The following is a 26187-nucleotide window of genomic DNA, read 5'->3' on the forward strand; positions in this document are numbered from 1 at the left end:
AACCAATGAAATTAATAGGCAGCAGGTTTAAAACATAAATAAGTACTTTTTCACATAACCCCCAGTCAACCTGTGGAACTCATTGTCAGGGGATGTTGTGAAGGCCAAAAATATAACCGGGTTTAAAACAGAATTCGATAAATTCATGGAGGATAGATCCATCAATGGTTATTAGCGAAGATGGTCCTGGATGCAACCCCATGCTCTGTATGTCCCTAAGCCTCTGACTGTCTGATGCTGGGATTGGATGACAGGATGGATTGCTCGATAATGCCTTGTTCTATTCATTCCATCTGAAGCATCTGGCATCGGCCACCATCAGAAAGTAGGATATTGGGCTAGATGGACCCAGTGTGGCCATTCTTACATTTTTATGTTATGCTGTAGATTAGCCTTTTTTATGCAATGAATGGCATAAGTTTGCTGTTCTCAGTGAAATGTATTTGAAAGCTAATAATCACATTAACCCTCCCAAACACTTATGTGTGCGCGCACACAAATCCCCAAAAGTGAAAGGTTAGATATTAAAAATAAAAACCCCAGACATGATGATGATGACGACAATCAGTCACGAAAGTCATGGACTTCACAACTGACATGGTAAAAATCCTTATTCATATGTTTAGATTATTAATATTGTGTAGATTGTTGTTAAATATTTAATATCTATTTTACAGTAGCATAAAGTGTCCCTTTAGCTACTGGGAAAATGGGGTGCTAGGTTTTCTACCAATATATGTTTTTCCTGAACCCTGCTTCACGGCTCCACCTTTCATATCCTCTTGAGGCAGACAGGTGAATTATAAAGTTGCCTTCTAGCTGCTGGAAAGGAAAGAGAGCTTTCTGTCTCTTCTCTTCCTTCCAGAACTTCTGCCAGCTGTGTAGATCAATGTTATCTTAATCTTCCCACAGCCTTCTGGCTGCTGTGAGCAGTGGTGGGGGGAAAGGGTGGAGGAAGTTTTTTCATTTTTCTTTCCCACCCCATCTTCCATTTTTTGGGTGTGGGAGGCCTTGCCCTTCAACAGCTCTACTTTCTGCCTCGCCTGCTCTCCCAAGCATTCTATCACAGCTTTCCCAAGCAGAAGCAGCATAAAATTGAGAAAAACTGGCAGTTTGATGTTTACCCCATGATCTTTTGAATAGTAGCACTGAAAGTTCCCAAAATCTTGTTAGTTTCACTCTATGATGAGCAGCAGTAGAGGCCCTGAATCGATCTGTCTGTCTGTCTGCAGACTCAGGAAGATGGCACTGAAATTGTTTACAGTAAGCTCCCATGTGGAGGGTGCATAAAGGCTAATGCGCATACATTTTTTATATAATATTATATATAAAGCTTAAATGCTGCTGTCATTAATGTCTTAGATCCCCATGCTTGGTCTTGTATTTTGTAAGTGGATTTTTCAATCTCTCCTGGTAATAGTAGCATGATTTTAATATGAATATATTAATCTGTAAACCCTTTTATTATTAAACTAGTACTGTACAGAACAGAGTCTTCTTTCTAGCAGCTCTTAGACTCGCCTTATCTGACCTCACTTGGTGAGGCTGTCAACTCTTGAAGCAAAGATTACTATACATCAGTTTTGCACAGCCCTGCCTCATTCACTATTCACTTGCACTATGTTTTTCACCACACGCATTGTGTGCACATTGGCCTTCCTTCCTCGCTTTTATGAGTTGAACAAGAAAATCCCATGCAAAATATACTGCACTTATGCAGAGTGCAACTATGTCATCAGTTTGATCAAATCCAATTTACACTGGAATACTCAAACGCTTTTCATTGACTACTATTTCCCTGGTCCATTTTAATTTTTTCTTACAACAAAAGAGCTTTAAGAAAAGTTGGTAGGAATTTTTCTCTAGTAATGAATTCTAAATCATGCTACTATTACCAGGAGAGATTGAAAAATCCAATAGTAGGTATCAATTGTATCAGTATTTTATGCCCATTCCTGGCAGTGTTAAATGCTGGCTGGCTAAGATACTAGAATGGCTGCTAAGTTGTACCATTAGATGTGTTCTGAAAGGTTAAGAGTGGGGTGACTGACAAGATGGCGTATTAGTAGGAAAACAGAAGAGAAGACAGAAAACACAAAAAGAAACAAGGCAGAGAATTTCAGTGTTTCTTTCCAGTAAGAAAATAAGCACTGCCAAAAAAAATCAATTCAGTCATCAGGAAATTGAAGGGGTTATAAGGATTTTCTGGCATAAGGTAAAGGTTTAAAAAAAAACCCAACAAAATAAAATTGGGGCATGAAGCTTCTTAAAACTTTGATTCATGTTTTTTGTCACTGGAGAGATACTGCCCCACTTATTCAAGTTCCTGAAATAAACTCTGCCAGTTAGAGACTCTGAAATGCCAACCTCTGTTCATGGTTCATGTGACATCCATGTTTGGTTAGGAACGTTTAGAGAACAATGCTGCTGTTTCTTTATGTTGTGTGAATAACATACTTTCCTTACTGCAAATAGCAGCTAGTTTTCCGGCAGATGCCTTTTATGGTGCATTTAGGTTTTAATGCTTCCTTAATCATTTCCTCTGTTGCAGCTTAAAAAGGCAAGGCACGGCATACTATTAAGTTTCTAGGCAGCTGAGCTGACTGTTCGGAAGGGAATTTCTTTCCAGGGTTTCAGTGTGAGAAAGCTTACCTGTGAAATTTTGGCTTGTTTTAGATCTTAAATCTATGTTTTGAGAATGGTTCAAAGTACCATAATTTGATTGATTCATCCAGTGCACTTTCTGATATCAGAAGAAAACAGTTTCAGCTAGAATTCACTGCAGAAAGTTAAACAGTCTTACAGATAACCCAATGTTGCATACTGATCAAAGTCAGCAAATTTTACATTTATAAAGAACCAAGCAAGATTTTAGCAATCAAGAGGAAAGTTCTGAACGGCTTTAAGCAGCAAATAAGGGATTGACTTTCTCCTTGGTGCCAGTTTTTTCCTGTAAGCTTTGTTGGATTTATTGATATGCATTTTATCAGGAGACACTCCTTTGGGGAGTATGGCAGCAGTCAGCATCAGTTCTTCTCTGTATCTATACGAGTGCCACATCTTCTGCTTTTTTATGAAATTAACAGTGTTGATTGCAGCCAATATCGTAGAGTATCCATCTCTTCATAAAACTAACTAATTCATAAAGGTTTTCGTCAAGGCTCTGAACAAAATAAGTAAGCCAGACTACCTCAGGCCCTCTAATTTCCTGGCTTGATAGACTGGGAAAAGAGCCATTTGTTGTCTTCTCAGTTGTCCATATATGGACAAATTTTCTGCCTAGCTGAGTAGAAGCAGTAATCTTTCAGAAGAGCATAGAATATTACATGATTTTTTGGAAAGTGAAGGGTTTGTAAACCAAGGTCCAACTTAAAATAATGGGCTACTAGATGTTCAAAACAGTGTGGACAGAAAGTTGTAGCATGAGACTGCTTTGGAGAAGAATCACTGCTGTAAATGGCTAGCATAAATATGTTTATTCTCACCCTACTTATTTGGCAAGTTTTTATTTTGAGAAAAATCAACATTGCCACTGGTACAGATGGGGCCTGTGGATTTCCAATAAATCTCTTTATTAAGCTTTGGAAATATTTGGATTAAAGTTAAGTTTGGTGCTTTTACCATGAAGTTGAAAGTACAAACCAAAAATCATATCTACTTCGGTATGTCCGTCTTAGGTCATGTCCAGCTCAGTACTGCACTTATCTCTTTCAGAAAGTCCTTCATTGGCATGAGTTGATGGCCTGGATGACAATGTTAAGCATTACCATATGGGAGATTCAGGAGCCACCTGGGAAACCTTGATCCTCATGTAGGCATTGTTTAAGATTGATCCCAGAGTGTGGTGATAGTTTTCAGTCACCCAGAAGGCTGCCATGTGGGGTTCTGTAGAGTTTTGCCCCAGTTTTTCCCTATATGTACAAAGGGAGTGTGAAGCTGCTAGGAGATGCATAGTTTTCATTCAGAAAGATCTCAAAATGCTACAAGCTGATTTATAAGGTATGTTTAGGAATTCCTTTAGCCACTGATGAAATGCAGCTATCTCTAGAGCAAGACACAGCTGCTGTGTCTAAGAACACAGAAACATCATGTTACAGTTAGGACAGGAAGTGAAGAATACTGTAGCCAAGTGAAACTAAATTGGTATGTTTATGGTAGACAGAATGTAATCAGCCAAACTAGAATTTGGCCAGCGTGCTATGCTTAACGTCTCTATTCCTGATTTGTTTTTTTGTTTTAAATGATTTGGGATTTTTAATGGCTGCAGATGGCCAGGACCTCATTTGTAGGTCTTATCCAAAAAATGTGCACCTTTAGTATAGTGCCCGCAAGTACTATTGTAGGGCATTGTTTAAGCATTGTCAAAGGAAAATGTGCAACCTTCTGACTCACCAAATCACTTCCTACAACAATTGGATTTTCTCTGAAGATTTCCCTAGAACTGACCGAATTTGACACTCTTTAAGCATATGAGATTTTATGAAATCACAACCCAAGGTGGTATTTTTTCTAAATACTGTGCTTTCAAGGAAAAATGAATATTGAGATGATGGGTGGGATTTTTCAAAGGCACTGGGGAAGCCCGTGGGATTTGGGCAGTTAATTCTTGTAGGCACCATTGACAATCCCAGATGTAGTCCTTACACAATAATAAAATATTGTACTGCAGACTGGGGAGGCATGGCAATAGTTTGAAATGTAATGGCCTCTTTTTTTGATAATTTCAGAGGTTTTGCCTAAATTGATATTATCCCTTTAACGTGATTGTTTTTAAATGTTAAATTAAAAAAGGATTAACCGGGTAGTCTCAGATGCTTTTTGGTACCAAACGGAATGAAATTTAAGGAGTTCAGGGGGATCCTGTTCTTCTTTGAGATTGGTGTGGTCAGATGTAAAGGAGCAACGCCTAGATTGACTGCATTCATTGGGAAGAAGATCAAATAATGTAGTTTCCGGTAGTCTGTCTGTAAATGTGTGGGGTTCTATAAACTTCAGTCTCTTCAGTCAACATTAGATAGATGTGGTTTGAACTTCTGAACTTTGGCTTACATATTTTACCCTAGATTTTTTTTTTTCCACGGGGAAAACATTTTTGTTTCTGTCAGTCTATTTCATGAGTAGATTCTAAGCAAGAGACCTTCTGTCTTTTGGTTGTGAGCAGGGCCGGCTCCAGGCACCAGCATCCCAAGCAGGTGCTTGGGGTGGCAGTCTGCAAGGGGCAACAGTCTGTGTGTTTTTTGCCCCCAAGCAGCCCGCCAAATTGCCGCCGCGGACGGCGGGAGCAGTCTGTGTGCCATTAGGGCGGCTCGTGCGTTTCCACAGCAGCAGCAATTCAGCTTCTATGTTCAGCTGTCTGCGGTGGCACAGCTTCTGTCTTTCGGCTGAAGACAGAAGCTACCGCTGAATTGCTGCCACAGCGGAAACACGCATGCTGCCCTAACGGCACACGGACTGTCCCCACTGTCCGTGGCGGCAATTTGGTGCGCTGCTTGGGGCAGCGAAAACAGTAGAGCCAGCCCTGGTTGTGAGCCTTTGTAATAATAATAAAAAAGGGGTGTGCTTAATTTTTGCTTATATCCTATTTTCTTTTTTCCCTGTCTTTGTTATTTCGAATGAGCATGTTTGTGTTCTATGGTCATCAATGTTTTAATTTACATGTATCCCATTAGATTAATTGGTAGCCCCTAAATTGTGAAAATGATCACTGCATTGTCTTAGCTTAATATAGACAGGAAGATAACTTAAAATCTTTTTTAAGTTTCCTTTTTGCTATTATAACTTTTGCTAGAAGCAAAAGATACTGTTAGGGCTGCAAAATGGTTTCTGTTACAACCTTCTCTTTTCAGAAGTTCCTAAGTGAGGTGTACTACCCCTTTAAGGGACAGTCTGGTGCTTATAGCTGAGACAGCCTTGATGCAATCAAGGAACATCCTGCCCCAGACTAGGGGCTGGGCTATTTGAACAGGAAAAGGATGCTGGTCTGGGGAGGCAGAAGTCCTGCTGGCTGCCATGGATTGTAGGCCCCCTTAGGCACAAGGACACGCGCTTGACCAGAGCCCTAGAGACTCTTGTTTGTTTGGTTGCACTGACTCAAGACTCTGAGGTAAGGGGGTTATAAACTTTGTTAATCTGCTCTTCCCACAACCTGATGTCAAAGGGAAAGAAGAAAGCCAGCCTGCCTGCCTCCTAGAATCATAAAAGATCTAGGTACTTGCCCAGTGGAGGTCGGTTAGGAGGCCTTCTTAGAGTGGAGGTTTTTTTTGTTAGTTTGGTTTGGCCTCCGCCTTCTCAGGTTCTATACACATTCTTTTAAAAAGAAAATACTTTTGAGATTGACCTTTATCCTGCCTGGCCTTAGGCCGAGAGCCAATATTTGGGCTTGTCTTCACTAGGAGAAAGTTGGAGTTTAGGTGAGGCTCAGCTAATGCAAGCTAGCTAAGCCTGGCCTAAGCTTGAAGACTTTTTTTCTAATCTAGATAAACCCTTTATATGTGTCTTGAGGTAATTGCTCATTTGTGTATATTTTAATAGTCATTCTCTTTGGGAAAATGAAACCAAGCATTTCCCCCCTAATTTCCACATCTTCAGGGGCAGGTGGTCTGCCACCCTGCAGCAACCTCAGGAGATGCTCTCCTCTTTCCAATAAGGGCCAACCCCCTCCCTGCTTTCTCTGGACATGTTCCATATAAGTCTGTAACTTATTTATGCTCTGTTTCTTGTCCCCTCAGATCTCTGAGCCTCTTTCAAGTTTTGTTCCGTCTCTGTGCCTCCTTGCTCTCCACAGCTGTCTGCTTCCTTATTTCATCTTGGCAACCACTCCCTGTATTCCCTCCCTCCAAAGTTTCTTGTTGATCAAACAATAATATGTTCCTTGACTTTGTGACTCAAGATCCTCTGTTGCCCAAATGGCTTGAGAACTATCTTCTTTGCAGACTTCCAGGAGAGGACTCCCTGCCCTCTTCCTCATCTGTAATATTCAGTGTCATTGACCTACTTGCAGCACCTCAGAATCTCTTGTTCTGAGATTTTGGAGGCAGGCCTGAGAAATCCTGCAAAAGCCTGAGTTTCAGGTAAAAAGCCTGACAAGAGGGAGGTGTTGGAACAAAATCAGTGGAGAATATTTTGGGGAAGGGCAGTTATTGAGAGAGGAAGGCGGTGAGCCTTAGGCCACCAAGAGATGTAGTTTGGCTGTGGAACTGACTAGGGGGTTGTGTGTGTGGAAGTGGCAGGGGATCTGGGGCAGCCTAAGGGGGTGGTTGACCAGGATCATGGAGAACGAGAGGCAACTTTCCCCCATTTGACCCCAATGCTCAGTTCACCCACTTGCACTAGGTCTGCCATTGCTAACTCCTCTTTACTTCTGGCTGTTCCATGCTGGATGGCCTCCAGGAGTAACATTATGAGGAGAGGGAAAGAGGAAACCTTGCTACCATTGATCTCTGCTCCACAGCAGCCCCTGCACTCTATAGAATAAATTGCAGGGGAATCACTACTGCCACCCTGCAGCCCATGGGTCAGAGAATCCTGCAGGACTACAGAAGTGTGTGGTGGTGATGGTGGTATTTGGTCTGCAGGTGCATCACACATGTAGCATGACACTTGGTTAACATCTAAGTGATAGAATGTCATTGCAGAACATGCTTGGAGGTTATCTCAGATTTTTGTCAAAGCCCGCTGAAACCCCATCTCCTTTGAGACATCATGTCATTTTTCTCTGAATGCCACATTCTCATTGTCCATAACTGCTGCTAAGACAGTTTATGCAAGGCTGATGTAAATATCTTACTGAAACACACACAACAAAATCTTCAAAAAACCAAATCAAACCAAACCTGCCTCAACATCAGAGAGAGGAAGAAACCATGGTCTCAAAGAAAAAACAACACAGATCTGGCAATTTAAGGTGCCTCTGTAGTTTCTGCTGCTTTTTGTGATGTTCTGCAATTTCTGGACTCTTATTTCTATTTTTCTTTTTATATAAGCCAATGTGATGCCGCCGTATTTAATTCAGGTTTGCAGAAGATTATCTTCTGGCAAACAGAATCATCATCAAAGATGGAAACACTGCTGTCAGTTAACCTGTTCATCTTAACGAGGTGTAAACTTCAAAGTCTTGTTGGAATCTTTAAATTTGTATATTTTGTGGTGTGTATCTAACAACAACATAGAAAGATGATAAATTACACATTTGCCCCAGAATCAGGAATAGAAAATGCTCTATATGGACAATGTGGTCAAGTCAGCAATGCTGTAGAAACCTTGGCTTGATTCTGTGCTACACCAACTGTTGCAGGCTACGCAAGAGGTAGCTAATTCTTGTCAGCATGTGTTTTCTCCACTCTCTGCAAAGAAAATGGTGAAGTACTGCTTTAAAAATATGTAGCAACCATTGCAAAGGAATCAGACTGCAGGGATTTAGTCCAGATGAGAGAGTATCTTGCCATGGGCCAGTTTAATCTGTTAATGTTTGTTCATTTATAAAGTATAGCTAAGTTTTATGTATTAAATTGTTTTGAGATGCTATCTTGATTTTTAGGTGATTTGTTAACTTGGGTTTGATCCTGCTGCCATCAAATCTGTTTGCAAAACTTCCATTTACATAACTGGGTACAGGATTGTGCTTTGTGTCTGAGGTAGTTGTCAAAAGTTAGAAAAATATGTTTATGAAATTGTATGACTCTAAAATTGGAAATAAAAATTCAATTTACTTTGAAACTACAAATGATGAGAAGATTATCATCTTCTCCACCTACATAAAGATTGATGTGACAGTTGCAATGTCCCAGTTGGTTTATAACTTGTTTGGTGGATCCCCATGGAGTTTCCTGAACAGTGAAGAGGACCCTTTAAACCATAATGCTAGATGTGTTTAGTCTTGATGACAAGGTTCTTTTGAATCTTTTAATTTCCTTTATTAAACACCTTGGCTGCATCTAACAGGTGTCTCCTCAACCTCAGAGTAGCTGACATACACAACACCTTTTTCCCCTCTTTTTGGGATACTTAGACTAATCAGAAACAGTGTCAGGGCCTAGGTTGGAAGCAGGGCTGACTCCAGGCACCAGCTCAGCAAGCAGGTGCTTGGGGCGGCCAAGGCGAAGGGGCAGCAATTTGGCAGCAGGTCCCTCGGTCCCTCTCGGAGGGAAGGACCTGCCTCCGAAGTGCTGCTGAAGAAGAAAGCGGGGCGGTGGAGCTACTGCCGAATTGCCGCCGATCGCGATTGCGGCTTTTTTTTCCCCCCCCGCCGCTTGAGGTGGCAAAAAGCCTGGAGCCGGCCCTGGTTGGAAGGTCTGAAGAGCACACATTTTTCTTTTTGAACATTCTGGTCTGGAGTCTGACCTCAGTTACATTGGTATATATCCAGAGTAACTGCAGCAAAGTCAGTCGAGATTTAAACTGGAGAAATGGAGATCTGAATTTGTCCTTCTCTCCAAATCTATCCTTCTGTATGAATAGATTTTGCTTTGCTTTCCCCTAATCTTTTTTCTGGCCATGTAACTAGACCTGGATCACCTTTCCAAGCATAAGCTGCTCATAGAGCAGCCATTTAAGGGAGTAAACTACTGTTAAAGCAACATGAGGCTCCCTTGCTCTAGGGAGTTTATTGCATCAATTTAATGCTACTGGCCTAAGAAGCAAAATGCTATTTCAGAGATCCAAACTTTGGTTTCCCACTTGGCAGTACATAGTGCCACCACCAGGCCATTGGAACATGTGTATTTTTTTTTTTTGTTTAATTAAATTTAACAGCACATATTCTGCTAGGGGTTATTCTAGTTTAATCTGAATAGCAGCTAAAGATATTAATAAAATGACTCTTTCTCCTGTTAAGCATGGACATCATCACTTGAGAATCCCCTCTGATATTAGAATGTGATTCCTTAAAGATGAGAGGGATAATGTACATTCTGCCTCACACTGGCCTGACCATGTCCTCGCCCAATATAGGACTACTGGATCCCTGCCTCCTTCCCCTTGTGAATACCACCTATGCAGTATCTTTCTCGTGGTTTTAGGAAGGGGACTGCAGAGGTGATTGATTTGTGTCCTGTTCCCTTTCTGCCTGGAAGAGATTTGTGAGATTTGTAAGTGAATCTAACATGCGCTGTCTGGCCCATAATTTCTTGATTTTACTATTATTCATTTGGATTACAAATAATATAGTTGGGGCTCTATTGTGCTAGGCACTGTACAAACACATATAATAAGAAATAGTCTCTGCCCTGAGGAAGAGCTTACATGATAAAAACATGAGGCACAACCAAAAGGAGGGAGAGGAACAGAGAGGTGAACTGACTTGCCCCAGCTGAACATCGCATCAGTGACCAAACTGGGAATAGAGCTCAGGGCTGCTGACTCCCAGTCTGGTTCTTTGTTTGCTAAAGCAAGATTCCTTGCAACTTCCTTGTAGTCAGTGTTGCACTGGATGTCAGGTGAAAATTGATTTTTCCTGTATGATTATATACTTACAGTAAAACCTGCCAAGAGCGACCAGACCTGGGATTTAGCAAAAGTGGTCTCTCTCCAAAAATTTGCACACCAGAGAGTGTGGCGTTCCCTGGCCCCTGCAAGTAGTTACTTGTTTTTCTGTCTTCAGAGGTGATCTCTAAGGCAGGTTTTTCAGTATTTATAACCAGATCCAGTAAAATGAGCAATTCTGGAAGAACTGTTTTTATTTCTTTGTGTAAACTTAATGATAAGTAGTTAGTGCATCTGTTCTAAAATAACAAAGTCAAAGTACTGAACTTTTAGATTTTTGTGCACGTGGAAAGTAATGTAGAGAGGAAACTGGGAAAGCAATGCAGAAAGAAAACTTAAGTTGAAATAACTTCAAGAGTTTGAAAACTTGCCTTTCTCGTCATCAGCCATGAATTACAAGGACACTGTCATATGGTGCTTAGTTTAGGCCCAAAATGTAGGTTCTGTTAAAAATAAAAAGCAATGTGCTCATGAAACCTAATTACTAGATGTTTTAATTTTTTAAAATAAAACTTCAGTGAACTTAACCTTTTCTTTTGTTTTTAATGTAACCACTCCTTGTAGGCTTGCACTGTTATTGCCTGAGAACCAGAAAGTGGAAGTGACCAGGCTAGTGTCACTGTCTGGGATAAATGACATGCAAAGAGTAAACAACACATGATAGAAATTAATTTAGCTTTTAATGATTCTATCAGTTTTGGTTACCTAGAGTGATCAGCTTTTTTAAAAGTATTTTATGTCAGTGCTGTTTTGACTGTTTTGCAGTTATCTTCAGAACATATAGAGATTTCCCCTCAACTTTCTGTAGCAATTTAGGGCCCTGATCCTGCAAAAGGAACCACTACTAGATGACACCCTTATGCTCATTGGAGTCCTACTAAAGTATTCCAGGTAAGTGTAGAGATTTGGGTGCATACTGGTGGATCTCTTTGTGGAATCCAGGCCGAATATTGTAACTTATTGAGTTACATCAGTACAATTATTGGTGTTCAAAGTTTATTTTCTTGTCTCTTTTACCCAATGATAATATCCACTTGCTTTCATTATAGACTCATAATCTTCCTTTGTGTGTCACTCATGAATGAAATCCCAACTGTCTGTCATCCCAACAATATTAAAATAAACAGTTTTAGTGACGTGGGTTGTACAGAACCTGCTCAGGAAACTCACACTTAAAATGATAAATGTCTAATGTTAGATAAGTATTAAGTCTAATAATTTATTTAAAATCTTATCCATGTGTGTGTTTTAAAAGGTTCCAATGTTTAATTATGTAGTTCTTTTAATTTATTCAATAAGTGGTGTGTTCATTATCATTCTCTAATTGTGATTGTATTCACCAAATATGCTGATTATATTTAGTCTGCTTTTGTATTTACAGTACGTAGTAAAACTTTGGTATTGTTTTATGCACATGTAGGTTTTGTGAATGCCTATTCTACAGTAAGCTGCCCATGTAGGGAATGTGAATGAGTTTGGACAGAGTGCAAAGTTGGATTCAGATTCAGCAAATGAGTCAGCAGCATCTTTGTGCTTGGAAAGATAATCGAGAGAGCATTTGGAACACAATTCTAATTTTTATGTTTAAAAATTGACTACAGTACTATAATATTTCAAGCTATTTGGTAAAATTGCATAATAGGCTTAATGCATTGAACTGAAAGACCCATCTTAAATAATGATTTCAGGTAGGCAGGTCAGTACGTATAACCAAGCATGCTAGCTGTCGTACAAAGCAAGCAGAGTTGATCTTAAAAATTGCTGCAGTCTGATATGTGGTGTCATTGCTCAGTTAAATTTTATAGTTCTAATTTTACTTATTTTACTTTCCAGAAAATATATATTTTAAAAACATCATGCAAAATACGATAATAAACACAGGCCTGATCTTGCTTCCATGGAAGTCAGCAGTGAAACTTACCTTGATTACAAGGGGACAGGAGGAGCCCCATGAGGGCTACCTTTTTAAATTACCTAGTAAATGAGAAATGGGTGGAACCTTATCTATCCTGTTGGGATTTATTTATTAATGTATAAATAGAAGCATTCTTAGCAGTTTTGGTGAAAAGGAATGCCTTAGAAGGCATATCAGTAACCCTGGGTATGTTTCATAATTTATTTAATTCTACTCCTAAATAATGCAGTCGCACTTTTCCCCTTCTTACTTCACTAATGGAGTTAGCTGCAGCAGATAAAAGCCGTTCTCCTATCTGCGAAGTAACAGGTAACCCTAGCAGCTGTGATTTGCAGGGGCATGTCAGCTCTGGTCAGAAATGGTTATTCCAGTCTCTTAATGTTAGGTGTTTTACCTTGAGCAGTATAATCATCCCTGGCGCAAGTGATACTTGTTGAGAGACTGTATTACATTTCAAAGTACTAGCATTTTTCCAGAGGGAAACATGTACTTGTAATTCAGTGGTAATACAGCATTCAGCAATTTTATGCAACAATGAATAATGTAATTAAAGTCAGTTTATCTGTAGTGGTGTTATTGGAGATGGGTAAAATTTGTTAAAGATTAGTAATACCTCTGTGGCGACAATAATAGTTCCTTAGTTTTGGACTTTGAGGTCAGGATTTTGTGAGTCCCATAGTCCTTATGGGAGATGAATAAAACTCTGCTTCAGAGTTTTGTGGTGCAGGCTAAGTTTATATTGTCGTGCAGGCAAATCTGTAGTGGTCACAGACAATCTTTGACCTCAACAAGCTCAGCTAACTTGCTAAACTTTGTTGAGTGATAATGTTACCATTATAGTTCACGTAGAGGCCAACTGCTCTGTACAAATGCTGTCTATGCTAACAGCGCCTGGTGTGCTTTGATCATTCTCATTCTTCTATATAATGTTACCCACAGTACACAGGTGCTCTTTATTTACTAAAGTATAGTTCAGCCATCCCAATTTTTTTTTCTGTCAAAGAACAGAGGTACAGTATTCATTATAAAATGTCTCGATATACAAAACACAGAGCACAGTTCAGGTTGTACAATGTAGATTTTTTTTTAAATATGAAATTACCTAGGTTTTTTAAAACAGAAAACTGAAAAATCAAAGAAATTCCATTATGCGCAACTGTAAGAGATCCTGTTACTTCGTTTGTAAATGAGGGGAAATGGCAGGCTACATGCCAGCCTCCTGAGTTAGCGGTATGAGGCCTTGCTTAATAAGGAGGATTGTGAAGTGCACAGAAGTACTACCAGAAGTCAGTGGAAGAGTGAAGAGTAGAATAAATGGTTTCCTGGCTCCCAACACAGTGCATCTTCCACAAGGCTAGCGGTATTTTGATGAAGAGCAGAAGCATAAGGTTTTTTTCTGTGACCTGTCTGAAGCTGTGTGTATTGCAGGAGGCTCAGCAGGTTCTGGGAGCATGTGATATTCAGTCAGAATATTTAGAAAGTTAAAAGACAAGTGTAGAACAAGTTCTGTCCATGTTCAGTGGATGATTTTTGGCTGGTTATAACATAGCCATATTTGGTCAAATCTTCACATAGACAGTGAAAGGCTCGTTTCTGACCTCAGATAGACCCACTGCCAAATGTCAAATTCCTACTCCTAAATTCCTGAGACATTAGAACTAAGAAAATAAATATATAAACAAACTGATTTTTTTTAAGCATTGGTAAGCCTATATATTTTTCACCACGAAACAGTCAAGCCATTTTTGCTCAACTTTATTTAAAAAAAAAAAAGGTAACCTGAAGTAGAGAACATACATGGAAAATTTCCTCCTAAATAGTTAAAAATTGTTGTAATCATAAACCACTGTAAAGGGGGATTATAATGGAAAGTGTTAGGCAACCTTAACTGTAGGCAATGCTACTGTTCTGTCTAATTTTTCTGAGCTATTAACTGTAGAGATTTTATATATTTGAGCTTTTGCCTCGTGGCCTAGTGGTAGTTATTTGTAATATTATTTGGGGTTGATGTCCGCTGTGAGCTATGTCAGGTCTCTCAGCTAGGCAAAGTTAAGCATGGCCAATTCGTGGACAGGAGAATGCCAATTTGTAAAAAAGGAAGAACTCTTTGAAATGTGTATCTTTTCTACATTAGACTTCTGCCGCGCTTTTGTCTCCAGAAGGATTTTTCTGCAGTTTTGTTTTCACTCCTGCCACCCCTGTGAAGTGCCTCATGTAGGAGTTCTCAAAATGGAGGTCACACTGCAAAAGCATGTTGCAAACAGGTGTCTAGGGGTCCTGCCAACCCTGCCCTTTCCATATGATTATATGGGTGGGTGCTGTCAGCTAGGTCCAGCTAGATCGAGGAGGCATGGGAAAAGAAGTTCTGATATGGAAAAGGGAGTCCCACTAGGGAAAAATTTGAGAAACACTGAACTAACACATGCTATTAAAAATTAACATGTGTTGTTAAAAATAACATGCACAAAAAAGTTGATGAATCTTTAAAGTTGTGATTTCAGTCTCATTAAAGGTTGTTTCCTACAACAGTCTGACCTCTTCCCCCTTGTATATACATATACAGTAAGGTCTTTCAGAACATAATCACGTAGCAGTGAGTAATGTGACGTACATTGCCCAAGCTGAGGGAAGTGTGACACACAAACCAATGGCATGACTAGTGAAAAGTAAATTGAATTAGATTTTTAAGATACTTTCAGATTTAGTCATCTCACACAGCGCCATTAGCACAATAAAAGTTTTTGTAAGTATTAGTCCTGTAGTGCCCCTTTTTAACATTTATTTTTTTACAGTCACCTGGTGCTGAGAGCTGCTTAGAATCTAGTGGGTCAGAAAGGGAGGAGACGCTGATGTCACAGTGGCCTGGGGAGAAAGTTCTAGGAAGAGTCAGTTGGTCAGTTAGAGACAGTCTGTTGGGTGGAGCCCTGTCTGTGTGTCCGTCACTCAGCGTCTGCTGTCCCAGCCCGTGTCGCGGCGCTCTATTGAGCAGGCCCATTATCTGATGCTTCCCTGCGCTTCGCCAGCTGCATCAGAAGCAGCACTGTGCCAGGCGCTCAGCACGAGCGCATGGATGACACCAGCGAGAAGAGGGGCAAGACAGCCAAGCTTGGCATGATCAAAACACCAGAACCACCTGCTGCAGCATGTAAGAGGGACCAGAAAACCAAAAGCCAGAGCATGTATTGGATGGCAAGAAAAAACTTTGGTGAGGAGAAGCGTTTGTGTCCCAAACTTTTGAGTGGGCGCAGATAGGTGACAGCGCATGGTGGTGGTGGGGGCACGTTTATTGAAATGGTGGAAAATATTACATGGTACAACAAAGTAACAGAGTTTCACAAATCAAATTTTAACATTTCAGCCTCACATGGTTTTGTTGCCCGTGTGAGCAGGGCATAATTGAAACTAGTTTTGCGTGTGTGTGTGTGTGTGTTTCTTTGTTTCTAATTACCACATTTGTAATTCTGTTCATGTAAGTGGCAAAATCCATGCTGACTGAACTGCTAGGTTGGAGGGACAGACCTGTTGTTCAAGCCAGTTACGTACCATTTTTCCATGTTCCGTCTCTCAAAAGCTCCCCAAATCCAGTGTATTTCTGTGTCCTTATTTATCTCCTCAGATGCCCCTGTTGATAGTTTTCAGATACTGTAAGTAATTTTTTTTTTGAAAAATGGTTTCCTAAGTGACTTTAGTTTGTAGTGTTGACAAAGCCAAAGTTTAATTTCCTTTTTGGTAACTAGGCCCTTGCTAGCAGGGTTTGCAGACACACCACACCCTGTAATTACTGCTGAAGAAGGCTGACCTACAGAAAATGGGAGGACGACAAGGGAAGCTGTCAAGAAGGTTTTGCAGGAGCTTGGAAGGTGCAAGAGAGAGTTGTTGGAGAGGGAAAGCTGGACCGGGGAGGAGGAGTCTGGGAGAAGCAAGGCAGAGCAGGTTGGCGCCTGCCAGCCTTATCAGAAAGGAGCAGTGAAAGGTTAGATACTTTAAGTGAACGGAAGGAAGCAGAGCTACCTGGACCCTGCTAGAGGGTGAGTTGGCAAGCCTCATTAAGGAGGAGAGTGATGCAACTGGCTAGCCCCATTGGCAGGATGGGATATCAATTTTTCACCAGGACAGAAGTTGGCTAACTCGACCAGGAGAGTGAATGGAGTGGGCTGGCTGGCTCCTTCAAGAGAGAGAAGGAAGAACTAGGCAGAGGGGGTCTGCTGGGTCGAGTGAAACTAGCTGCTTTTCTAAGGGGTAGGTGTTTTGGCTTCAGTCCCAGAAAGCTTTAGGCAAAATAGTATTATGCATGCGTCACTCTGATTGACTGAAACATCCCTGTTAGTCACTACTGCAAGTGGGTCAGTTCCTTTTGTTTGCCTCTATAAATTTGCCAGTTGAGCTTGTAAAAGCTTCAAAAAAGGCAAAATCTTAAATTTGCCATTAAACACTTGCCACAAATTGCTGACTCAACTTTCTCCACTGAAAGCTTTAGAGATGGAATATATAAATACATTTTTAAAAGAAAAGACCTTTAAAATCTAAAAACTTGCTCCTCTTAGTTTTTCTGTTTCTTTTGTCTCTGGAAGAAACTGGCATCCTGCACAGTCTCCTTTCCGGTCTCACCGCATCATCCACCAACATAGCATCTGCTCTTGCTTGAGAGGTTTTTAGATTTGATTCTGGAATCATTAATGATTCAGCTATTGTACTTTTAAATGTAAAAGTTTAGAAAACCTTGCAGGAGAGATGAGAAGTTATTTTGGTGAAAATATTATTTCAGTGCCTGCAGTAGTATATCACCTCCAGAGCAGGTGAATAAGCTAGGTCAGCATTTAGGAGAAGAGGCCTTAAAACCCAGGGTGTTGGAAATAGTTTGGCGATTCAGTCCATGGCATTCTTTCTTCCGTGTCAATAATGAAGTAATGCCTGCATGTAAATTTAGAGGACACTATGCTGTTGACTGTGGCTTTGGATGAGCTTTTAAACCTAAGATCCTGTCCATTTGTTGTTAAATATCCCACGCTACTCTGTTTAGGCGTAGTGGTGTTAACTACTGTCACTTCACTAAATACCTGTTCAAATACCCATGCTGCTTACCTAAAATTCTTTTTATGGAAGAAGATATTCTCCACTTTTCTCATAAAGGCTGGTGTGCCTGGTACTGGTGCAGAATGTCTGCCATGTTGTACTCAGAAAAGCTGCATTTCAGTAGTGAGGGAATGGTTTATCTTCTCTAATTCAGTCTACAATATATACAGTACATACACATCTGCCAGGGACAGGAACAATTATGTATTTGACAGAAACTGCTGGCTGGATAGGTGGAACAATCTTGTATTCAGTAAGTTTAGGGAGACTATTTGCCTAATAACAGAAAAATTCGTGTTAGTCTGTAGACTGTTTTATAATCCTTCAAAATGAAAGTCCTATACAAATGTGTGTGTGTGTGGGGTAGTATTCTCAAATGTAAAGCTACAATAGCCTCCCCAGAAGGGTACAAAATGTGGCGGAGGGAAGGTAAGAGAGGCAGAGAGAGAGAGAGAATCCGAGACCAAGAGGCAGAAGAAGCCAGCAGGAGAGTAAAGTCATGGTCTTCCAGAGAAGCATGATGAAAGACGAAGGGAAAAGATAAGACATGTATTTTTAAATAAATACAGGCTAGTAAACAAAAAACAAGGAATAAATGGATAGAAGAAAGGAAGGTTTTGGTTTTGTCATGTGCAAAGCTTTTATTGATTAAAAATACAATTAAAATATGAGCAATGCAACATTAAATGTCAGTACCCATAACTTCTGTGGCTCTATTGATAGTATTTGTGATGCAGTTCAGCAAACAAAACTAAATTGAGCCTGTGCTATTGTTTATACCACACAATGCCTTGTCTATTAGTCAATCAGAATGCAATGCTTTTTAATGGCATTTTATAATTGTGTGCACCTGTTAGATGAATGTGTATAGAGAAACATTTACAGATTGCTTTTGTTTAAAGTGAAGTGTTGTCCCCTTTGGTAACCATGATGGCTGGATGGATGTAGTTTTATGGCTATGTTTCAAGTTATAAGTTATAGTCCTTTTATCCCATAACTATTTAATGTAGAGGATCCATAAAAAACAACCATGGTAGATTATATTTGCCTCCTAGGTCAGAACTATATGTAACTTTTTAGAGGCTACATGAGAAATAGTTTTCATCTTCAGAAAAGTAATATTTTAAAGTTTTACTTTGTATGTCCCAAGTCTCAGGCATGCCTGACCCTGACTTTTGGACAAAAAAACTGATCAGGGCAGGACCAGATGAGTAATGTTTGTGGTGGTTCAAATCTCTGGTGAACTGTTTTAAGCAGCTGTGGTTCCTATTTATTGCAAAATGTAGGTTTTAAATGAGAGGCAACAGTTGGAATTTGGCAGATCAGTTACAATAAAACAAAATACTACCATCAATACAGTGGGAACAGCTTTAGCGTCTGCTACAAAGTTTTTTACACCAGTGGTTCTCAACCAGACTTTACATACCCCTGAGGATACATAGAGGTCTTTCAGGGAGTACATCAGCTCCTCTAGATATTTGCCTAGTTTTACAACGGGCTACATGTGAAGCACTAGTGAAGTCAGTGCAAACTAACATTTTAAACAGACAATGACTTATACTACTCTATATACTATACACTGAAATGTAAGTACAATATTTATATTCCAGTTGATTATTTTATAATATGTTAAAAATGAGGAAGTAAGCATTTTTTCAGTAATAATATGCTATGGCACTTTGGTATTTTTATGTCTCATTTTATAGGCAAGTAGTTTTTAAGTGAGGTGAAACTTAGGAAACTTAGGGATATGCAAGACAAATCAGACTCCTGAAAGGGGTACAGTAGTCTGGAAAGGTTGAGAGCCACTGTGTTAGACATTTCTCCTTCCCCTCCCTCCCCCCCCTCCCCAGCACGCAAAAAAAAAAAAAGACTGGAAAAACTTGGCAGTAATAAAATTCTCTAAACATGTTCACCCTTCTTTGTGACTGTAAAAGAAAAGCACCTTTGTGTTGGCTGTACAGGAAGGTAGCAGCATAATTCCCTTTTTGACAGAACTGTCTTATCCAGAGAGTATTGTGCACAGTTCCTTTTAAATCACCTCCCTCCCAAACATGCACTTCCTGCTTTATAAAAATACCTCTTAACATTGCTGGGCTGCACTTCTAAGGCACATGACTAATAAAAGACAAACACATTCAGATGAAACCTGTGAAAAGAAGCTCTGCATCATTATTTTAATTGTCTTGATTCAATACATCTGAAAATTGAGGGGATCTTGTAACAAAAAATTTCCCTTTCACACAGATTTTATTTATTGATATAAATGTCTAGATTTCAAACAAACAAAACCCCACCCTGTTTTACCTTAACGTGCTGTATTTTAATACATTTCCACCTAATAGTGTGAAATATAAAGCAGCCAAATGACAAAATTGGAGGAGGTTTTATAAAAAAGGTGTCATTTGCCAGGCCAAATGAAAAGTAAATGTTAACGCTTTCGCCAGGATGTTATGTCTGAGGTTTCCTAATATTTTCAGTTGCTTAAGTGCTGTACACACATTCAAGAGTAGAACAGAGAGCTTGTTTTTTTAAAAAACCTTAAAATGAATTTGTTCAGGTCATCACAATCCAAAATTTTGAAATACACTCATGGCCCTTGATTGAGAAAATATTATCAGTTCCTCCTTCCAACAGTGCAGGTAAAATTTCAGCTTGTTACTAGAAGGTGGCTTGTATAGCTCCCCTTGGAAAGCAGGACACTTGTATATATTCACACTTCCCCTGCTCCTAAGAATGGAGCTGAAGAGCAACGCAGAAGGATGGTGTGACATACTCATCACAATTTAAGCCTTTTGTCCTTGACAGTGTCCCATTTATAGTGTGTGTTCATATTATTTGTCTTTTCTGATTCCATGTCACCACTGCTGCACTTGACAGCTTCACTAACACCTAAAGTGGTGTAATTGTTGGCATTAGTGATGTCATTGACTATTGCAGGAGAATAATTGTAACCCTAAGTCCTGAATTCTGATCTTGGCAAGGTTAAAGCTGTTCAATTCACCTTTAAATTTAAATTGTAGCATTAATTAGTTGAAGTTGTGTCACAATCTTCAGATGGCTTGTATTCCTTACCAGGTTCAGTTAATTAGACTACCACTACTTTGCTGGATTTATTATAAATTATCAAATAACTCAGTCATATGTATTACCTACAATTCTTCTCAGGCTAATTGGATTTTGGTCTGCTATTTCTCATGTTAACTGTTAGGCTTTGGCTCAGAGTACGGCTGCTCTGGCATGGCGCCCTAGAAGGGAAAGGAGGCATAAGAAGCCCTCTCCTGCTCTTTATGCATCTGAGCAGGGGAAACCAGAAGTTGGCTGATGGCAGTGGGGAGATTGTACTACTGCTGGCTGTCATTGGCACCAAAAAGGGTGTGTCTGGGCAAGGTAGTAATGTGTGCGTATAGAGCTGTTGCTCTGCCCATAATGCATCAGTAAAGCAACACTAGGAGGAGCACGGTCTACACCCTTTGAATTATAACAAGAGTTGTCCTTCACTATTCTCCTGCTAGTTTCTCTGGCAGTATTATGACAAAGACATAAATACTGTGCAGACTGTACATCAACTCATGCACACCCTCGCATGCCGCTGTTGATCTTCAGTCAACCTGAATTGCAGGTAGTGTTTGGAGGCTCTTTCCCTCCCCCCTCCCCAAAAAATATGTAGTATGATGCTTGAACAACATGCCTGTTGAACATAACCTCATAATTATTAGCCCTAAAATATGATGTGTGGAACAGGGAGGAAAACATTTTTTGCCCACCCAAAGAACATATTTTCCTAAATTTCAATTATAACAACACTAATATGTGATTTTTCTGAAGCTGAAGTTTTACATGGAACAGATTTAGTGCTATGGGATCTACTACTGCAGAGAGTGACTATAAGTAACAAACATTAGTAATTAGCCGCTCTATTCCAAAGATGCTGTATTTTATATACATGCACACAGAGACTTTCACTCAGCTTCTTTGTTCTTTCCCTTAGCTTAATTTTTTGTTACTAATTTTTTTCCCCATGACATTTTTTTGTGAGAATTTTACTTGAATCACTTCTGAGAATTTCTTTACAAGGCCTAATTGAGGTATTATAGATTGTGCTTTTGTTTTCAAATTTGAGTGTATTTAGTACTCACAAAAGTGAGGTACTAAACTACTAGCTAGATCCAAGTGCTTTGGCTAGCAAACGGGTCTCGTGCATGCTTCCCAACACAGCTCTGTCAGTGTACTTCAAAAATGTCTTAAAACACCTAAGCTGCTCTGATTGCATGATGTTCTTGAATAGTGATTGACAGTTGCATAGTAGTGCTTATGTGATTTGTTGTATATGTTTTTTATTCGTCTTAAGATATTATTCATTCCCATGGACTTCAGAACTGCACGAGCTCCTAGGTCTGCCTATGTACATTGCATTGTAAGATTGGGACCCCAGACAATACATGACAATGTAACATTCCACCTGAAAAGGTGGAAAACATGAGGGGAGAAAAAATGTTTCTGCACTGTTAAAGGCTGTTGAAGTTTGCAACATTAACTAGGACATGTTGAATACTTTGTATATTTTAAGATACTCATTTAACAACATATAAACTGTAATGTGGTCTGTTGAGATTTACATTAACCAATAAAGTAGAAATAGAAAATCCTACACATTTGAAATATGGAAGAATTGATGATGATGTAGGAACTTGTTTAAACCAAAGGAGCTTAAACTGCATACAAAACCAGCTGACATGAAGCTCAGAGTTGTATGTGGAATTCTCAAAAGTTTATAACAGACAATGTCACATTAGACAAATCTGGTCTCTATCAGCCATTGGACAGAAAAACTTCCATACCAAAGAAAAGCATTTGATAGCGTTTACGAGGGACAATTATTATCTAGACAGTAATAATTAATAAAACCCCTATAAAATCCTAGCAATGTCATATTGAATCCATTGGTTCTTGCATTTGGTTAACAGAGACAACACTCTTATTTACAAAAACTGGGTTAAATATCAGATGATTTTGATTTTGTTTTCTGGATTAAGTGCTAAACTTGTGTTTTAACAATTAAAATACTTGAGTCTAGGCAGTGGAAAAATGGATTTCTGTATTTTTTGCTATCAAGTTATATTTTAAAGTGTTTCTCTCTCTCCTATTTCTGTAGGAAAGATGTATAGAAATGGGATAGTGACTGAACAGGGGAAAATGTTAAATTGGTTATACAAAGAATGCTGTTAGATTGACAAAGGAAATAAACTGAAAAATAGAGAAAATATTTGTTTTTCTACTGTGTACACTGCAGCTGAGAATGTGTCTCTGAGCCAGGGTAGACAGACATGCACTATCTCCACTTGAGCTAGCATGCAAAAAATAGCACTGTGAATATTGTGGCAGGCTTATACTTGGGTGGCTAGCTCTTGTCACTGTCTGTGCTGCAAAGTCCACATTGCTATTTTTAGTGCACTATCTATTGGTGTAAGAAGCCATGGTCCCAGTTGCAGTGTAGACATACTCTTAGTGTACAGAAACTTTAGGTGTTATTTGAAACAATAGTAGTTAAAAATAAAATCAGTCAGAAGTAAGTTTTAAATTGACAGTGTCCCTTTAACTATAGTTATAGGTACGTGTTCCAACTATAATAAAAGTAAATTTAAAGGGACATTCATGTCTTTCTGTAGATGGAGATATAAGATGGATAGAAAATCTGGTATATTGTGTCACAATTTCAGGTCAACTGCACCTGATTTCCCCCTCCATGGTCGACAAAGGTTTCTAGCCCCCTTCCATTACCTCTTTTGGACAGAGACCTGCATCTCAGTCTTTCCTGACAGAGAGGTTTAAGGCTGCACAGTTCCCTGGATTTACACTGTGATATCTCTAACAAGCCAGACTGCCTAAAACAGGCCAGCATCTGTGCTTTGCTGCCTCTCCAGAGGATAAGACCCATGCATTGACCACAGTTAGGTTCACTCCCTCTGGGGCACCTGGCATTGGCCAGGTAGACAGATACTGGGCTAGGTGGACCTTTGGTCTGACCTGGTATGGCAATTCTTATGTTCTTAGTTATAAGTTACAATACAGCTCCTTCTAAGCAAGTGCATTTATTCTTCAGGTAAAAAGCATTACAGATAAGACAAAAAAACATAAACATTCCTAAACTCATGCTATCAGCTTACCAGCGGTCAATCTTACGAGGCCTCAGAAGGCCAAAGTCTTTCCGACCCTTCTGCAAGGGTTGGGACCCCCTTTGAACTGGAGGTTCTGTTTATTGTTTGGATCTGAAAGAAGGCACCAAGTCAGTTCAAATGCAGGCTATTTATCCCAAAGTCCTTTCTTTGTCTGTTGGCCTCTGGAGAATCCAGTTTGAACTAGTATACGTGGTACCTTTGTGGGGGGTTACAACCTGGTTGATATGCCATAATCACCACACATGGTGCTTAGTTCCTAGAGGAGAGCTGTGATATCCCTCCCCCATGGAGTATAACACAGTCATACATAAAACTTTCATTTAACACATTGGACCCCAAAGATACTGCATGGCATTGCAATATCAGTTCTCATCTCTCTCCTTAAGAGGTTAGATACAGTCCTGGCCCACAATAATACATAAACTTAAAACCACAAGGTATTCAAGGATATTGCAGGTAATTGCCATATTTGTCACACATTGATTTACTCTCTGCCTAGAAATAAAAAATTGTTTCCTAAGAAAATGGGGGGATGATAATATACACCCAAGTTGTATATCAACCCATACCTGCTTTAGTAGTTTTAACAACAAAAACTTAATGCAAATCTGCTAAATGGTATGGTATATTGTGTAGTTAAAAAGTAATTTTACTTTTCACCTTATGATTTAAAGTAAGTAATGCTACAGTTTAAATGTAAAGGTCAATTGAAAGGGTGTTTCCTGCCAAGAACCAGAGTTCAGGCCCTCAGAGTTATGTTTCTCTCCCATAACAGTTGGAGATGTCACTTACACCTAAACTGGGGGAATTGCATTTCTTTCACTGCTTTAAGCGTCAGTAGAGCTACCAATTAAACAGAGGGAACACTGAACCCAAAAGGTCTGAATACAAGTACTGTCAGCTACTTGACAGCAAAAATTATTTTCATCTTGTTTTTAAATGCACTTGTTCATAATATTTAAGCTTACACATTTCTGTTCATAATTTGAGTTTTTAAGCTATACATTTATTTCTTTAGAAAGCACTTTTGTTCATCTTTTCATTCTGATGTCAAGATTTGGACCCATCTATTATAGCACAAAGGGGAAATGTGGTATGTGGTCAAGAATAGATAAAGATATTGCAGAGAAAAGAAGACAGGGTCAGTCCTCTAAATAATTGAGAATGGATATAGCGAAAACAAAACAAATATGAAAACAAAACAGAGGCAACTGTTGTTCCAAATGGATTGCCAATATCTTTGGACCCTAGATTTGGTTTATATTTAAATTGGTGTTTGGCCTAAGACATAGATCTGAGTTTAGATCTGAATTTGTAGCTCTGACTTGTGTCTTTATTGGGACATGCATGATTACAGAATCTATGCGCAATATATTTTGTTAATTGGCATTCAAGTTTGCATACAGATTTTGAACCTCCATATTTAGATGTGGTCATTTGTGATGTGGCCCATTATACAGAGATGAAGATTAAATCTTTGGTTTTGATTCAGACCCATTTAAAATAAAGACTAATAATTTGAGGACTATCCAGATTACTCTACCTCCTTATGCTAGCTCTGCCATTTTCCCATGAAGTGTGTGTGTGTATTGGGATGGGGGCTGAATTTTAGAGTGACAAAATTGTGATCTGTGGAGGCAGCTAGCTGGTCACAAGGTGATGGACATTAAATATATTAAATAATTTCCTGATATGACTTTTTTATGTTGGCAATTTCTGTAGATGCCACAGAGGTGCTGTGCTGTGTGACTGGAATGGGAGGGAAGTAGTCGGTCCATTGAAAGGGGGGCAATCCTCTGTGTTAAAATGTGGAAGAAGTTTGAAAACCCTGTCTTAGACTGTATTAAAGATCACAACTTGCTAATCAATTTAAACTCCATACAGCTTTAGTGAGGTTTCCTTTGCACTCTATGAAGATGAAGCTAGTTCTTGTTTAGTAAGTAAAATCTGCTTCCCCCTCCTCTGAGTGCAGAGAGCCTCTTAACAGTGGAAATGGTGCAGTTCTAGGGGGGTAAACCGGGGGCTGGTATTGTATAGAATTCAACTCTAAGGTGGCAACCTGCTTGCAGGATTGTGAGGCTACTGGCACCTTGAGCTGCAGTAGTGACTGCAGAACAGCCCATGGTTCAGAGGAAGATTCCTTCCCAATTGGCCTTGCTCCTCAGCAAAGTATCAGTCTGTGTGCTGCATGGGAGGATTTGTGTCTAACTGCAACTACTACACGTTATACCAGTGGTTCAATGCAGCAAATATATTTGAGATTTGATCCCAGTTTTCAACATTCTCTCTACAATCATTAGTTTTTAAATATCTGTAATGGCCTATAAATCTATGTGAAAGTTATTAATACAGTCTCTGTTGCAGGCAGCCAAATTGCATGTCCATGTTTTATACAAGACATGTTTTTAGCACTCACTTTTTTCTTCTTATTCCATGGTGTAATACAATACATACTACACATTATCCTGGATAAAGTCGGTTATTGTTGCTTCAGTCCTACTATAAATCTTAATTTTTCATATTACAGTGTGCAGTTTCCAA

General features: G+C 39.4%; 1 protein-coding gene across 6 annotated transcripts in view; it reads left to right on the forward strand.

Annotated features, from left to right (window-relative positions):
• The window catches only part of PDE10A (phosphodiesterase 10A), a 300539-nt gene that overhangs the window by 21120 nt on the left and 253232 nt on the right, over positions 1-26187 (forward strand). The window contains exon 1 of one of the 6 annotated variants that reach the window (XM_039529763.1): positions 15281-15599. The exons of 3 other annotated variants lie outside the window; for them this stretch is intronic. In XM_039529763.1, coding sequence (XP_039385697.1) covers positions 15461-15599 — 139 coding nt within the window. In that variant the 5' untranslated portion in view covers positions 15281-15460. Of the gene's footprint in view, positions 1-15280; positions 15600-26187 lie in introns of those variants that run through there. 2 more of the 6 variants (XM_039529765.1, XM_039529764.1) reach the window with 2 other exon arrangements.

This window comes from Mauremys reevesii, linkage group 3, assembly GCF_016161935.1.
Source record: "Mauremys reevesii isolate NIE-2019 linkage group 3, ASM1616193v1, whole genome shotgun sequence".
NCBI lineage: Eukaryota > Metazoa > Chordata > Testudines > Geoemydidae > Mauremys > Mauremys reevesii.